This window comes from Cyrtonyx montezumae, unplaced genomic scaffold, assembly GCF_038088225.1.
Source record: "Cyrtonyx montezumae isolate F1298 unplaced genomic scaffold, pur_monq_1.0 scaffold_16, whole genome shotgun sequence".
Classification (NCBI taxonomy): Eukaryota; Metazoa; Chordata; class Aves; order Galliformes; family Odontophoridae; genus Cyrtonyx; species Cyrtonyx montezumae.
The window spans coordinates 8895709-8910120 of record NW_027071892.1 but is presented as its reverse complement, the minus strand read 5'-3'; the positions used below and the strand labels follow the sequence as shown (position 1 = coordinate 8910120).

Below are 14412 nucleotides of genomic sequence, written 5' to 3'. Positions count from 1 at the left end.
GGGAAGTGGTGTTGCTGCAAAGCCTACTGTTTTAGCACCTAAAAATTTGTATGAAGTGAATTTAAGTTAATGATATGAAAACATAAACTGTTATTACAAGTTGGAGTTTTGTCAGTCTGTTTAGGAACTCTAAAATTACACTGCTGTTGAAATCTCTGCTCTGACCATGCTCTTCAGTTGGTACTTGCTTGTTCCCAGACATCCTTTATGTCAGCAGTAGCATCTATACACGTGCACAGCCAGCTGAATTAGCTCAGTGCTCAGGCAACAAAGTGGATATGCGTTGCTTGGTTGTTGGCAGAGGCAGTGTGTAAGATGAGTGAGTGCTGAAGATGCCTGCCTGGGGTTGATAGAGGCAGGGTGTTTGGCTCAGGAGCTGCCCACGGCCTGGTTCATGCTGGGTCAGAAACAAGGGTATGTGGCAGTGGGAAAAGTGTGAGAGCTCAGGCACTGATTCACAACAACGAGAGCTTAGGAGGAAAAAAAAAAAAGAAAAAAGAAGAAAATCTTGTATACACTTTGGCACTGCAGCTGCTCTTGAAAGTTTTGTCACTTGTGATTTGCAGTGAAAGTATGTTGTTCCTGTGGGAATCTTGCATCTAATTGGATAATATTTCTCAGTTCCTTTTGGGTCACTCTAAAATAATTGTTCTAAAATGAATGTAAGTGTGTACAGATTGTATTTTGGGAGAGTTAATTACGAACTGTGTGGTTCAGGGATTTAGTGCAAGAAGAGGAAGAACAGTTGATGGAAGAAAGGAAAAAGAGAAAAGAAGACAAGAAGAAGAAGGAAGCTGCTCAAAAAAAGGTATGTTGACTGTTAAAAAAAAGAGTACTTGTAGATTTTGCTTCATTAATAGTAAATACTGTTTGGCCTGTTCTTTGACAAAAAGTGTTTTCTTAATTTCTTTTTTTATGCTTTGAATGTACTGTTAGTTACATAATGGTAACCGACATTGGACATCTTAACTGGCTTTGTGTACAGATGATTTAGAGACTAAATAATAAGTCTGAGATGACTGCTCACTTTTCTGATCCTGGTTTCGAGTTGAAAGCTTCTTGAGTGTCAGCTCTCCATGCTTGTTGGCCTAAACAAAGGTGTTTCCTGTGCACCTGTGGAAAATTAGGTATGTCTAATCTTACAGCAAATCTTAGTTAAACTGTACATAAAGGCTGCTTCTGGAGAAGGTGAAATATTTGCTCACGTTCCAAAATGAGAGCTTCCCAAATCTTTTCAGTGGCTGACAGCAAAGATGCATGGTTATTTTTGTATCTCAATTGAAAAAAGTACAACTCATTTTCCTCTTGAAATTCTTTTTTAATCTAAAGTTGTAATGGAAAGTGAGCTAGTTTACTTAAAGAATTTAAATCTTTTAAGAGGATCTTCATAGCCCCCAAAGTTTATTATTTTCACAAGTTTATAAGAAGTGCTTGAATGTGATCTTTAGAAGAATTAAAATCTTGCTTATTTATTTATTTTGTGAAGAAACCAAACATTGGCCCAAAATTAAAACTTTGGACTTGCCTTTTCTGGTCATGGAGTACTTGCTAAAATGTTCCCAAACCACATGGCTTTGTTTACTTTCTGAATGCTGAGAACAGCAAGATGTTACATACCTGGACTTCATCCATCAGGAATTTTAAGAAGTTCCTATGGAGCAAAAAGCTATAGGATGCTGTAAGGGTGGTCATATGTGTTCCTGGAGAAGCTTGAACTTGATCTAGATTAAAGATGTCTGTCTGAGAAACCACAGTAACAAACAACTGCCAGTTAACTGTTTAAAAGACACAATAGTAAAATAGTCCTAGTACAGCTGTGGCTTGATTCAAGATATAAATGGTGAACTTATTAAATCAGCTCTCAAACGTTCTGTGGGATTTTTATCTGTTCCTTTGTATTTGTGAGTAGTTTCAGTTTGCCCAAAACTGCTCATTTTGTCTTATAATTTTTTTCTGTTTGATCTCTTCAGAACTTACTGTTTGGTGTTATCAGTCTTAGGCGTGCATAACCAAGTGCCAGCTAATGGAGGGGAAAGCTAATGCTTGTTCTTGTGTATACCTGTAGTCCTTTAATAACTGAAAGTAAAAGGCAGTGCTGTGGGAGATCAGCAGTGGTTGTGGATGTGTGACACTTGGCTTACAGAACATCTGTTCCTTTGAGTGGTGCTTGCATCCTGGTGCAGAGCAGATTTTGCAGGACATCAACCTTTGTATTCCATGAACCTTTTTGTGACCATAAGAAATGTACTTTGGGGTGTTCAGAACCATCTGTTGTGCATCAGCTATCCTGGAGTTCCAAGTGCAAAGAAAACTTCAAACTAATTTTTTTTTTTTTTTGTTAACAACATTGGTTAAATAAAGTCAGTTGTGGTGTTATATAGTGGCTGCAGGTACTGAAGCTGCCTTTGGAAAACGAGGAAGAGAAGCAATGATATTGGAGTCAGGGTGATAAGGGTAAGCAGGCAAACTGGAAATGAATGGGATCTGGTTTTTAGAGGCACTCACATAAGCAGCCATTGTTTTTTCTGTGCTCTCTTTATTCCAGTGGGTGATGCATTACCGTTAGTAGAGTGGATTTTCTTCAGAGGAGATTTTACAGACATCTTAGTGTAGCTATTTTTATCAGGCTCTAAACAGCATAATTTTTTTTTTTTACAATAAATCTTTCTTGGGAGCACAGGGCTGCATTGAGACAGTGAAGCAAATTTTTGGATGTGTCTTTGCCACTCCAAGAAATTGAAGTGTTTTTCTGTTGATGTACTGTTAATTTCCAGAGAAGTGAGTGCATAACACGAAAGGGTAATGAATATTCTTTCAGTGTCAGCCCTAAGAGTGTTAATATCTAAACATAACCAAGTTAGTGAATGAATTTTTTGTTTGCACATGCTCTTTCTTTTTCTCTCAGGGTTTTAACTAGAGATAAGCAGAGCCTAAATGTTGCTGCAGATGACTTAGTGTCATACAAATACATGCAATGCCATAATTCTGACAGTTTGTATACAGTTACCGAAGTGACCCTATCAGATTGAGTCTCATTCTGTTTTAGCAATATAAAGCATTTTAGAAGTGATAATTATGAAGGCTTTTCAGCTGGGAAGAACTGATTTCTGCTTCTGAGAGATCTCATATGAAGTGTTTCACTCACGTTTCTAGTTAAAACCACGCTGTTAGGATGTGTTCCCGTACAAGAGATGTTTCTATCCTCATTTTTATTCCAGGAAGCTTTATTTCAATAGATCTCCTGTCTTGCCACTGTCACAGGAGCAACAGATTGAATTGTGGAAATGAAAGACTGAAAGCTCTGGCATTTACTTTACCTCCTTTGGATTTGTGTTCCTCCCTCTTCTTTCCCCACTGTATTCTGCATGAGAAGTGCTGGGGCTTCCTTGCTTCCAGGCAGTTTTTAGCTCACTTCAAACAGGTTAATTAGTAAGTTTAATTTAGTCCGTTTCACGTGCTTTTCTCTCAAATAAATTTTGTCTTCTGTAACATTTTAGCAGCTTTCCAGGCATGAGGAATAATAGGCAGGGTTGGTTAGGAAGAAGCAGAAGGTTCCGATGTAGATAATTTCTTTTAAAGGAGAAAAATCATAAGCTAACATTGCTTGTGTAAGTAGCGTGTGTATGTGTGGCTTTTCCTGTTATCTGTGCAAATCACTGACGCTTCTTCTTTCTTATTCTAGGCCATTGAACAAAAAATCAAAGGTAAGTTACTTTAGAGTTTTTTCTCTGTTTAATGTTTCTGCATTTTTAAATACGGTGAATCACGTGGCTCAGCTGAAAGTTGCTGGAAAATGGGATCTCTGAGATTTAATTGCCATGTTTCATAGAAGAGTAATGGGCAGTGGTTTCTTCCAGGAATTGGAATTTTTCTCATCCTCCCCCTTTCCATTCTTAATTACTTACACGGCACTGAGCAAATATGTAATACCTCAAGATCTTCTCTTTAATTGCTTTTTTCTTTTTGCTCTTCTAGTCTGACTGCTTACAGTCCCACTGAATAGATCTGTTCAAATGTAGTACCCAAATATTTTACACATAAACGGGGCTAGGAGCAGTTGATAAGTGATTGGTGTGTCCAGTCGTAACTGGTAACAGCACGTGGAAGGTTGATCCTGACAAAGTGATCTGTACTGTAGAAGCTGTAACGTAGCTGTTGGGTGCAGGCTGGGAATGCTCTTGTTCCCATAGGTTTATAAATTCTCTGTTCCTTCTATAAGCAACGGAAAAATCCTATTCACTTTCTTTTTAAGTTGGTTGGAAAGTGAATAACAATCACATACTCAATTGCATGGTGTGCTTCTCAAATTGCTTTTTTGTGGGAACATTGGGTTTAATGTAATAACTTGAGCAGTGTTAGAAACCAGAGCTTGGAAACCCTGTTCAGCATTGCTGCAGTTATTGCTGAAAAGTGGAACGTGTTGGATACACTGCTGTGGTGTGAGGGTGGCAAAGTGGTGCAGGATACGCTGCGCCTACCAGGAAGTTTCTGTGAGGGTATTCCAGCTCTAAAGAATTGTGGAAGTATGTGTTCGTATTCTAAAGTGGTAAAGTATGTCTGGGGAAACAAAATAGCGAGGGAGGAAGAATGATACAATACTCAGCTTTAAATAATAACGTCCATTTTGAATGAACATCTGACCTGTGTGCTCGGATGGTCTGGCATTGCGTTAGGGGTGGCCCTGGAGCAGCAAGTGGCTAAAAGCAGCGTGATGGGGTGGGGCACGTGGGGGGAGGCTTCACGCGGTGGGAAAATGCCTTTCTTCTGAAGGATGAAATTAAATGCTCTCTTTTTGTTTGTTTGTTTGCTTTCTCTTTGGAGACCTGGTGTTGTTTACGGAATGGAAGTGTAACTGTGTTATTAAAAGGGTGTTTCAGCAAGCGTAGTGGGAATTGAGAGTTGTGGAGGAAGCACAAGCTGGCATTCCCCTGAAGAAGTATGGGCATTGTGGGACTCGTGTGTGCAACTTTTTGCAGCAGTTTCTATAGGAACAAAATTTGTTGCTTGTGTTGCACCTAACTCTTTTCCTTGTCTGCCTGCTTGTATTCAGGATGCAAATTAATGTTTCATTAAGTCTCCGAGTTTCCATCGCGTTAATGTCTTAAATTATTTATTTTGTGCATGAGCTGAAGATAAAATACAGGAGTATAGGATCTCTAAATAATTCAGAATTATGTTCTTTCTTTCAGAAAACTAGCCAGTTCCAGGGGGGTGTGGAGCATTGAGGTTCTGTCTTTATTTTTTAGTGTAGCTTGGGTGTTTCCAAAATGTTTTGGTTTTTTTTTTAGCTAAGGCAGAAATTGCTATTGCACCAGTAGCTGTCAGTGTACATGTAAATTATAAGAGTACCTTCTAAAGGAGTCAGTGGTGCTGATTTTTTCCTGTTCAGGACTGAGAATGGAAGTAGTGAAGAAAGTGCCAATGTAAATGTTTTCGGTACAAACAGCATTTAACACTGTAGTACTGTCATTAAAAATGCATGCATTTCATTCCTGCGGATCTCAAAATATTCTAGCCTGTCTAGTTCTGTGCATCTGGGTTTATCAAAAGGAGGAAGATGGTGTTCACATGAGTTGAAGATGAATGCATTGGGTAGCTGTGAAGAGGAAGGTTTCTCTGTGCAACAGCCAGCAGAACAAATCCCTATCTTGACAAGTGCCCTCCAAGTACTCTTGTGTTGGCGTTTTAGAAAACAATGAGTATCACTTGAAGGTCCTTCCTTAACAGCTCTATAGTATTCTCAACAATTGTTCTGGTGTTCCCTCCAATGTCCCCAAATAGGTATTTTTGCTGTGTTTGATGTTAGTACTGCTAGGGACAGATAAATCAATCCTTTTCCCCAGGATTTCTCCTGAAACAGGCATCTGCAAACCACGCCATAGCCAGGAGCAGCTAGCGATGCGCTGAGCAGCAGAGTGCTGCGTAAGAAGAAAGCTTTTGTTTTGGTTTTGGTGCTCACTTCAGTAATTGTGAGGTGCTGCTGCAGAAAGGGAGATTTCATTAGGAGATCTTTTATTAGAGTCAGACTTTCACTACGGCATTATGTATGTCATTAAAGAACTCACAAAAGCTGAGCGCTAATGTGTGTGTGGATGCTGTTGTCGTGGTGTATTTGCTCTGAATATTTTAGTGCTTTGCAAAACAGTAAAGCTAGAACTGAAAACATCTGTCAGTCTCCAGAATTCCTTTGCTTCCTTGCTTTGTGGAAGGCACAGGCGTAAAGGCTAACTTCTGTTGCAGAACGGAATAAACTTTGAATCAGCCACTGAAACAGAAAGTGCTTTTAAAAATAGCTGGGTGTGGAATTGAAATCTTTGACTCATATTTCCCACCATGGAAACTTCTTATTCGTTTTCTTCTCCGTGAAGCAGAGTTGCCCGAGCACACTGAGCCTTCTGTTTTTGTTGGGCGTGGGGCTTTTTTTCGTCTGCTTAACTCTGCTTTACCTGGTTGCAAAAACTCTTACGTTAGCTTTTAAACGTTGCAAGTAAATAGCTGAAATGAACAGAGCAGTAAGTGCCTGCTGCTAAAACTGCTCATATAAATGGCATCGAACTCACCTTTGTGCGGATCTTCAGGGGTTAATGAATTGGCAAACAGTGAGATATTTTCCAGATCAGCTAGCTGAGCTTACAGCTGCGGCCATTTTTCCACAACGAAAATTCTAGCACTACATCTTACGTGTGTCAGCTTGAAAGCCAGACTTCCTCTGTTTGCCCTTCAGCATTCCAGCACTGACAACTCTTTGGGGCATGACGTGCAGGGAGAGTGTGTTACAATACATTTTTAAGGGGTCAGCTTAAGCAGCAGCGAGAAGAAACGTTTAAATGACAGCTCGGTGCTGCTCTTTGTGTGGTTTAGGAGACGGTTTGATCTTTGTAAGCTGATTTTGTGCGAGTGAGAAACTGTTTTCCATCTGCACCGAAGTTATTCAGACAGCTGCCATTTTTTTTTTTATTGGAGGGGGAGTTTAAGTCACTGGGCCCCTACTCCAGGAGGAGTTGGCAGGCAGCACTCCTGTAGCAGTAAAATGACACCATGCTTCTCCTCCATTTTCTAATGAAATCTGCAGAGTGGGAAAGCAACACAAGTTGGAAGCGTCTGTCTTTGGAATCTCTGTAAACTTTAACTTCACCATCCCTGCTCTGTGCGTGCTCAGCAGGTTTGTTCTTTATAAAAATCTGTGATTTTGATATTATTCCTTTCTGTAAAATGGTGTTATTTGGCAAGTAAATTAGCTGTGATAGTTTGCTAATAATGCTACCGTTCTGCTTTACTATGGTTCAGAATAGAATGCTGCTGTGCAAAACTGTTATTAAGCAAGCAACTTGTTTATAAGAAACTAGAAATGCTGAGGCTTGAGAGGTGTTGGGATTTCTAGAGGCTTTATCAGAATATTATCTATTATTTGCTCTTCTGGGAAGTTGCAGAGCAGGAGCTGTTGGGGCAGGGTAAATTGTGTAGCTTTAAACTTACTCTGTGGTGCTTGGGGAAGCGAAGATGAGGTAATTCTGTTGCGCCTAAAAGCACTTTTGATGAACTTCAGTTTGAAGTTAACGTACAAATAAGAACTCTGCCCAGTTTAGTATAACTGTATTATCTGGTAAGATTTTCTGTTTAGCTTGCTGATCAAAATATGAAGAATACTGTATTTCTTAAGTGAATTAATACACAGTAGGAGAGAAATATAGTTTTCTTAAACTGTTTGGGATTTCTTGTTGATTTTGTAGCCCCAGGGTGGCTTGGCAGAAAGTAGCCTGGTTGTTATGTGCACTCTTTTACAGTTGAAAGTGGTTTGATGATCTGAAAGTCGATTAGATCTTTAGTAGTAAGCGCTTAGTCTTAAAGCAGCAATAATTAGGAAAGGGAACTATTAGTATTGCTGTGTCGCAGCAGTGCCCTGAACGTATGGCTTTCATCTGTGGATGTCTCGTGCAGTGTCGTACAGAAACAATTTTATTTCATCTGGGAGGAGCAATCACACGTGAATAGAGATGTAAGAGAAGTGAACCTTTCGCTGATGGTCTTACGTGTGGCGTTCAGAATCTCTTCCAGGTGGGGGATGCTTTCCACTGAAGTTGGCAGTTAAACTAAGAGCTGTCACACGCAGTGTGCTGAGGGCTGTAGGAGCTGTGTGTGACCTTCAGCGTTGCTGTTACTGTGCGACGGCTTTGGCTCAGTAACGGAGTGCTCGCCGCAAAAAGCGGTTGTTGTGTTATTGCTGTCAGCACGCCTCAGGTGTGGGCTGCGCTGCAGAGGAACCCCTGCAATTAGCATGAACCAGTTGTGGCAGAAGGTGTGCTGACAGATCACAGAGCTGAGGTCTGAGGTCTGCCCGTCGGCTGCACAGATTGTGCTATATGAAGGGAACTTTTTAATTTCAAAGCTTACTGCGGTACCTAGGCCACAGGAATGTGATAGCTGCTATTGCCTTGGGCTGCTCACGGGCTCTGAGGTATTTGCTAAAACAGACAAACAACAACAATAAAATATGCTCAGCTATTTTTCAGTTCTCTTGCTTCTAAACCAGGAAATATTGAAAGCACTGAGTGGAAACATGGTTGTGTAAGATTTGCTTTAATGAAATTGAGTTTCGATCTAAATGTGTTGTTGTGCACAATGTTTTTGATGCATACAGTACGGAATTTGAATTATCCACTTATTGAATGTAGGCAACAACTCGAATGGATGGAATCTGATACGGTGCTGGTAATTTTTATCAGCTCCAATTTATCTGCAGGGTTTTGAATATCTTCTATTCTGCATCCCCTGTGCTTTAAATTGACTCATGTCTGGGCTGTCCCTCCCGTAGTTCTATCCTTCTCCAGCCAGCTGTGAAATAGGGAGCAGAGGGTCAGCGCTGTCAGAGTGCCGGAGTGCTGCTCCTCTCCACCCCCAGGACTTGTGCCGAAGGGCCTCCTGGGAAGCAATGGCTCATGCCCATTTTTGTTGAGTAGCCTAAATAGAATATTTCATTAAAACACAAAGCAGCTGCTGAGTCTTAAGTGACATTTTATTCTGAGTGTCCTGTTCGCCTCCTTTTCCTCCAAGATCATAACTTTTTGTATACATAACACTTTTAAGTTTCCCATTAGAATAAAAGTTCTATTTTTAGTGTTTAACTATTTTAACATAAGGTTTAATACCAAAATGGGCCAACGTAACACCTTTCCTTTATCTAAGGGGAACTACAGCAAAGATGGGGACAGATTCTTTAGCAGGGTCTGTGGTGATAGAACAAGTGGAAATGGCTTCAAGCTCAGAGAGGAGAGATTTAGGTTGGATATAAGGAAACAATATTTTACAGTGAGGGTGGTGAGGTACTGGAACAGGCTGCCCAGATACGTGGTGATGCCCCATCCCTGGAGACTTTCATGGGGAGCCTGGATCAGGCCCTGGACAAGCTGATCTAGCTGTGGTTTCTCTGTTTGTTGCAGGGGAGTTGAACTACTTCAGAGGTCCCTTCCCGTTCTAAGGATTCTCTGATTTATCTGGAAATAACTGTAGAAGGTTTTGTAGTAGTAGCATGCTTTACCTTTGCTGGAAGGGATAGTGAGACATTGCTTCATCCAGGCCTGTGCTGTTAAGGCTGTGTGACTATGGGATAATAGGAGTGAGTTAAAATTATAATCAGAAAAAAAAAATAGTTGCCATTGCACGATATGTCAACATATCTAAGAATATCTGCTTAGCGTTGAGTTTTTAAAGTTACAATTCTGATGAATAACTTTGTCTAACTTTCTTTTTTTTGGGGGTGGGGGTAGTGCCAGAACAAACCAAGACAAGTGTAAGCCAGCCTCAGCCTGTCACCTCTAACGGCACTTCCACAGCAACCAGCACTAATAATAATGCCAAGCGGGCCACAGCCAACAATCAGCAGCAGCAAACCTTGCCTCGATACCCTCCTCGTGAAGTACCACCGCGATTTCGACACCAGGAACAGAAACAGCTTCTGAAACGAGGTCAGCAGTTACCAGTTATAGCTGCAAACCTGGGATCTACTCCTAAAGTATTAAACGGCCAGTCGGGAGGCAGCGCTGTCACAAGCAAACAGCCGGTGACCAACGGAGAGGTGCTGAACAGCAGCAAAAAGCAGCCAGGTGAGGGGCAGGTGCCTTGGTTGTTTTTAGTCAGAGCTGGATACTTGAAATGGGATTGTCAATGAGCAGCTTGTACTTTCACATGTAAGCTGTGGCCTAATGAGACATTCTCTGGTGTTGTAGCTTAATATTCAAAATTACAGGATAATTTCAGCCATCTTTGTGCAAGTTTGTCTGAAACTAAAGGCATCTTAGTTGGACATTGTTGCTGGTGGTGCACAGCAGATGCATACCTGTTTTTGAACAAATATTGAAGCCAAGGGGATGACTGCTATGCATTATGAATTTCTGTTCTTTATCCTAATAATTGATTCAAGTTTGATAATGGTACTAAGAATTGCATTCAGTTTTGATACACGTATCTCAGAAAGATTGGTCTTTCAATTTCCAAAACATTGAGTTGTTTCTCAGACTTTTTTTTTCCAGACTTAGAAATGAATGGGTTACAGTATCTTAGAATATCCAAATTGTTTTTGTTGTTAGGTCTGGTTTTTCTTTTTGTTAACCTGCAGCTTAATTGTCTTAGAAAATCCTAGAATCAGTGAGCAGCTTGGGTTGGAAGGGAACGTAAAGTCCATACAGTATTTGAATAGTAGATCTGCACGTCCAACGAGTAACCAAAAGATTGTAAGAGCCTTTTAGGAGAGAGAAATGTTGGCCAAATTATCTTCCCGTCTTACAAAAGAATTGCACTATCTTTAGTGTCCTGTCAGTCACTGTGATGCTTGATGTTTTTAAATTGTGAACTGTTCTTGGTGCATTCCTGCATGTGCAAGGTGGACTGGTCAGATTTGGCAGGTGGCACTGGGAGGCCAAGGTCTCACTTCTGTCTGTGCTGTGTACGTGTGTGCTTGAAAGTTCTTTTGTCTGGTAGAATCAGGAATAATGTGTGTCTGGGATGTGGTTTGAGATATGTAGGAAAGATTACTATAAAAGAGAGTGATTTTTTTCAGTGCTGTCTTTCTGTAATCGTTTCAGAGTCTAATCTGATGAATTGCTTGTGAAGTAATGTAGAGGTGGCAATAGTCCAGCATCATGCAAGAGTACTTTAATTCCTTTGGAGCTGGAAGGAAGTAGTGTTACTTGTCTTAGTCTTGGCTTCCACAGTTCCTCTTTTAGACTCCAACCAGTCCTTCTCTGTTATACCCTGGAGTAGGATCTCTTCAGGTTTTTTTCTAATTTTGAGTAGGTGATTTGTAAAAGCCAGGCAACGCAAGAACTGCTAAACTTACAGGTTTCCTTAAATAAATAGGCAAAAAAGTACTTGATTGCACATGTTAAATACAAAGATCTGCAGTGCCATGTGCTCCTTTGAAAAGAGATAGTCTTGTACCAACATGGTTATTTTAAGAAATCTACATAAGTAACTCTTTACCAGAACATTTTCATACTGAATTCAAGTGATTGCAGTACTGAACTTCCCTCAATGTGTAAAGTTCACGTGAAAGGAGGGTCTTGACTGCTACCTTGGTATGTTTGCTTGCCTTTATGTTTTGTTTCACATCAGAATAGCCAGGTGGTTATTCCACAATAAAATGATTTGTATAGTTACCTAAAATATTTGCCAGCAGTAGTTATAAGTAACTGTGAGATATAAGAGAATTCAAGAGAGCTGTCAGGATCCTGGCTTCTGTCCAGGCTGTTACTTTGATTCCTTTGCTGACATAAGTCACTCTCACTTTATTCTTACACATCTTGCAGTGGTGCAGCTAATTTATAGTCAGAGCCTTTGGAAACAGAATTCTTCATGTGACTTATGTTGGTGTGGTTTTTGGTTTTTGTTCTTTTTTTTGTGTACTCTAGGAGTAAGGGAAGAAGTGAGCAGTTGAGTTTGGCAGTTTGTAGAAATAAAGATAGACTTAATTTAGGAAACGTTGCCTTAAATGTAACAGTTATGATTTCCAAGTGAAAATGTGCTCCTTCTTATATAAATCAAACTTTTAAAATCAAGGATGTCTCAAATTGGCTAATTAAATGTCAAATGTATAAAAACTAACTACTAGTGGAAATACGTAGTAAAACCTGCAGAATTTCTACTTAATCTGGCCCATGTGTAGGACTGATTTTATTTTTTTTATCAGCCTGTGTCCCCTTGTGCTGTGTTCTGAGCTGTGGCATGGCAATTGATAAAATTGAGAGATGGCTTTCTCAAGAGAAATCTCTCCCAAAAACAGATGCTAATAGGTGGTTTAGAATTAAAAAGTGGTTCAGGATCTCAAAGCTCTGAGTTACATAAGTAGTGCTTCTGTAATTTTCTTGCTTTTTATTTTTTATTTTTATTTTTTTTTTGTAGGCATGCCTCCCATTCGGGACTTGGTGAGCCACTCCCCTAACCAGTCAGGTTAGCCATTTAAATCTCACCTTTTTTCACACTACATGTGTTTGTAGCAGTTAATGTCTCACACAGTTCTGTCTGATTTTTTCTTTTTGGTTCTTTGGCTTACGTCTTTTCAATAACATGTGCTGTGTGAATGTCTCACTTATGTATACTTTGTGTGCAATAACGTATTACACTTCAGTAAACATTTTAAATTTTCTAAAATGTTAGAATTCACACAGATTTTTTTTGTTGTTTTTTGAAGACTAGGATATGCAGCAGCTTAGCTCTAAAATATAAGGATTTTTTGCTTTTTTTAATCTCTCTGTTTGTTGTCTCTGGATGTTGAAGTGAATAATTTATGCAAGGTTGTTTTGTATCAGAGGCATTTCACAGCATGGGGAGGAAGTGATCACAGTCCCAGTCTGGGGACCTTCCAATTCCCAGTGCCCAGTTAGTGCTGGGCTGTCTGTACCTGGGGCTGCAGCTGTGTGTATTGCATGCTAATTGAGGCTGTGAGAAGCTCCTGGTGTTTAGGTAACTTAGCTGAGGGCTACTTACTTGCCAGAGGGTGGGCAAGCTGCAGCTCATGGTGTTGCATGGGTCGGGGAGGGCCAGAAGGAGGAGAGTGCAGGGCTGGCCCTAGGGGAGAGCTGCCAGTTTGACACAGACACGGTATCCTTGTCCTGGTGGCTCTCCTGCCCTTTGTTGGCAGAGATCTGTCAGAAACAGGCAGCTCAGCCTCCTAGTTCTTGGGCTTGAGTTCTTCAAAAAGACAGAACCAGACTTCAGGACCTTCTGCACTACAGAGAAACTGATACCCAAGGTTAACAAACACTGTGGGGGCTATTTTGGGTTTTGGTTTTGTCACCTCTTAACAAGTGTGCTTTTTAGCTTGTTTACTGAAGTGCATCTTTTCATAAGGACAAAAAATAACTGGGAAGGTATAGTATGAACCATACTGTATACATACCACAGTTCTGTACTGAAAAAGGAGGCAGAGAGAGCAGAATATGATGCATCTCAATCCTACAGTGTATAAACAGTGTGGTGGTACTTAAGACCACGACCAACAACAGAGCTCTGTTAGACAATACCTGGTAAAACTGTTGACTGCTGTTGACTGATTTTACAGTGCACCTCATGCAGGTAGTTGTTCAGTTTTTAGGGTGTTTTTGTGCTGTCTGCCAGATGAGAAGTCAGAGAATAGCTAACTTCCTCAGAGTTTGCATTTTTTTTATTTTGGGAGTTTGTGAGTTGTGGAGATTTGAACAGGAGCATTTCAGAACAGTGTATCATATGAAATCACTGATACGTACTTGTGTCCAGGAAAAAGATTATTAGCCAAGGTAGTTCTACTGGTAATAGAATGGGTGTCTGGATGGATGGAAATTAAATTACACCATGCTTATGCATTGTGCTTGTCACAACCTGTATTGCATCTACGTTAATATAATAGATTTCAATAAATACAGGAATTCTTTCTATATATCTCTTGCTGTGCAAATTAGGGTTTGTTGCCATTTCACTCTGGCTTGTAGTCATAGCCAGTATCTCTTCACACTGAGTTCAGACTGCTTGCCACCTATCTGTGTATTTCCATGCTGTTTTTTTTTTTTTAAAGTTGATGTATGCATGTATGTAACAAGGTGGTGTTTTGTTAGGACTACTTTTTGGTACTCATGCTTCTCTTGTTTAAGCAAATGCAGACAGCTCTTTGATTAATCTTTTAATGTAATTTAAATGTCATCTTCTAAAATATCAGTGTGAGGTTTGAAATCTTGAACAGCTGCTCGAGTACTACAGTGTTTTTTTCAGTGACATATCAGTGAGCAGGTTTTAGGTTATGTTATTCTGAATGAATGCCTTCCAGTTCTCCCAAGGATGCTGTGTGGTTCCCTCCTCCAGGGGCATGGAGTTGTAGAGTCAAGTCATGTAGTGCTTCAGATTTGTTATTCTAATTAAAAATGTTTTATATAGGGTTTTCCTCATTCT

At 40.1% G+C, this 14412-nt stretch overlaps 1 protein-coding gene across 6 annotated transcripts in view; it reads left to right on the top strand.

The window, feature by feature from the left end:
• TNRC6A (trinucleotide repeat containing adaptor 6A) overlaps positions 1–14412 on the top strand; it is a 41345-nt gene that overhangs the window by 8956 nt on the left and 17977 nt on the right. For 4 of the 6 annotated variants that reach the window (XM_065732688.1, XM_065732686.1, XM_065732685.1 and 1 more), the window contains 4 exons: positions 718–808; positions 3683–3704; positions 9765–10100; positions 12394–12441. In XM_065732688.1, the coding sequence (XP_065588760.1) occupies positions 718–808; positions 3683–3704; positions 9765–10100; positions 12394–12441 (497 nt within the window). The remainder of the gene's footprint in view (positions 1–717; positions 809–3682; positions 3705–9764; positions 10101–12393; positions 12442–14412) is intronic. The other 2 variants (XM_065732691.1, XM_065732689.1) reach the window with 1 other exon arrangement.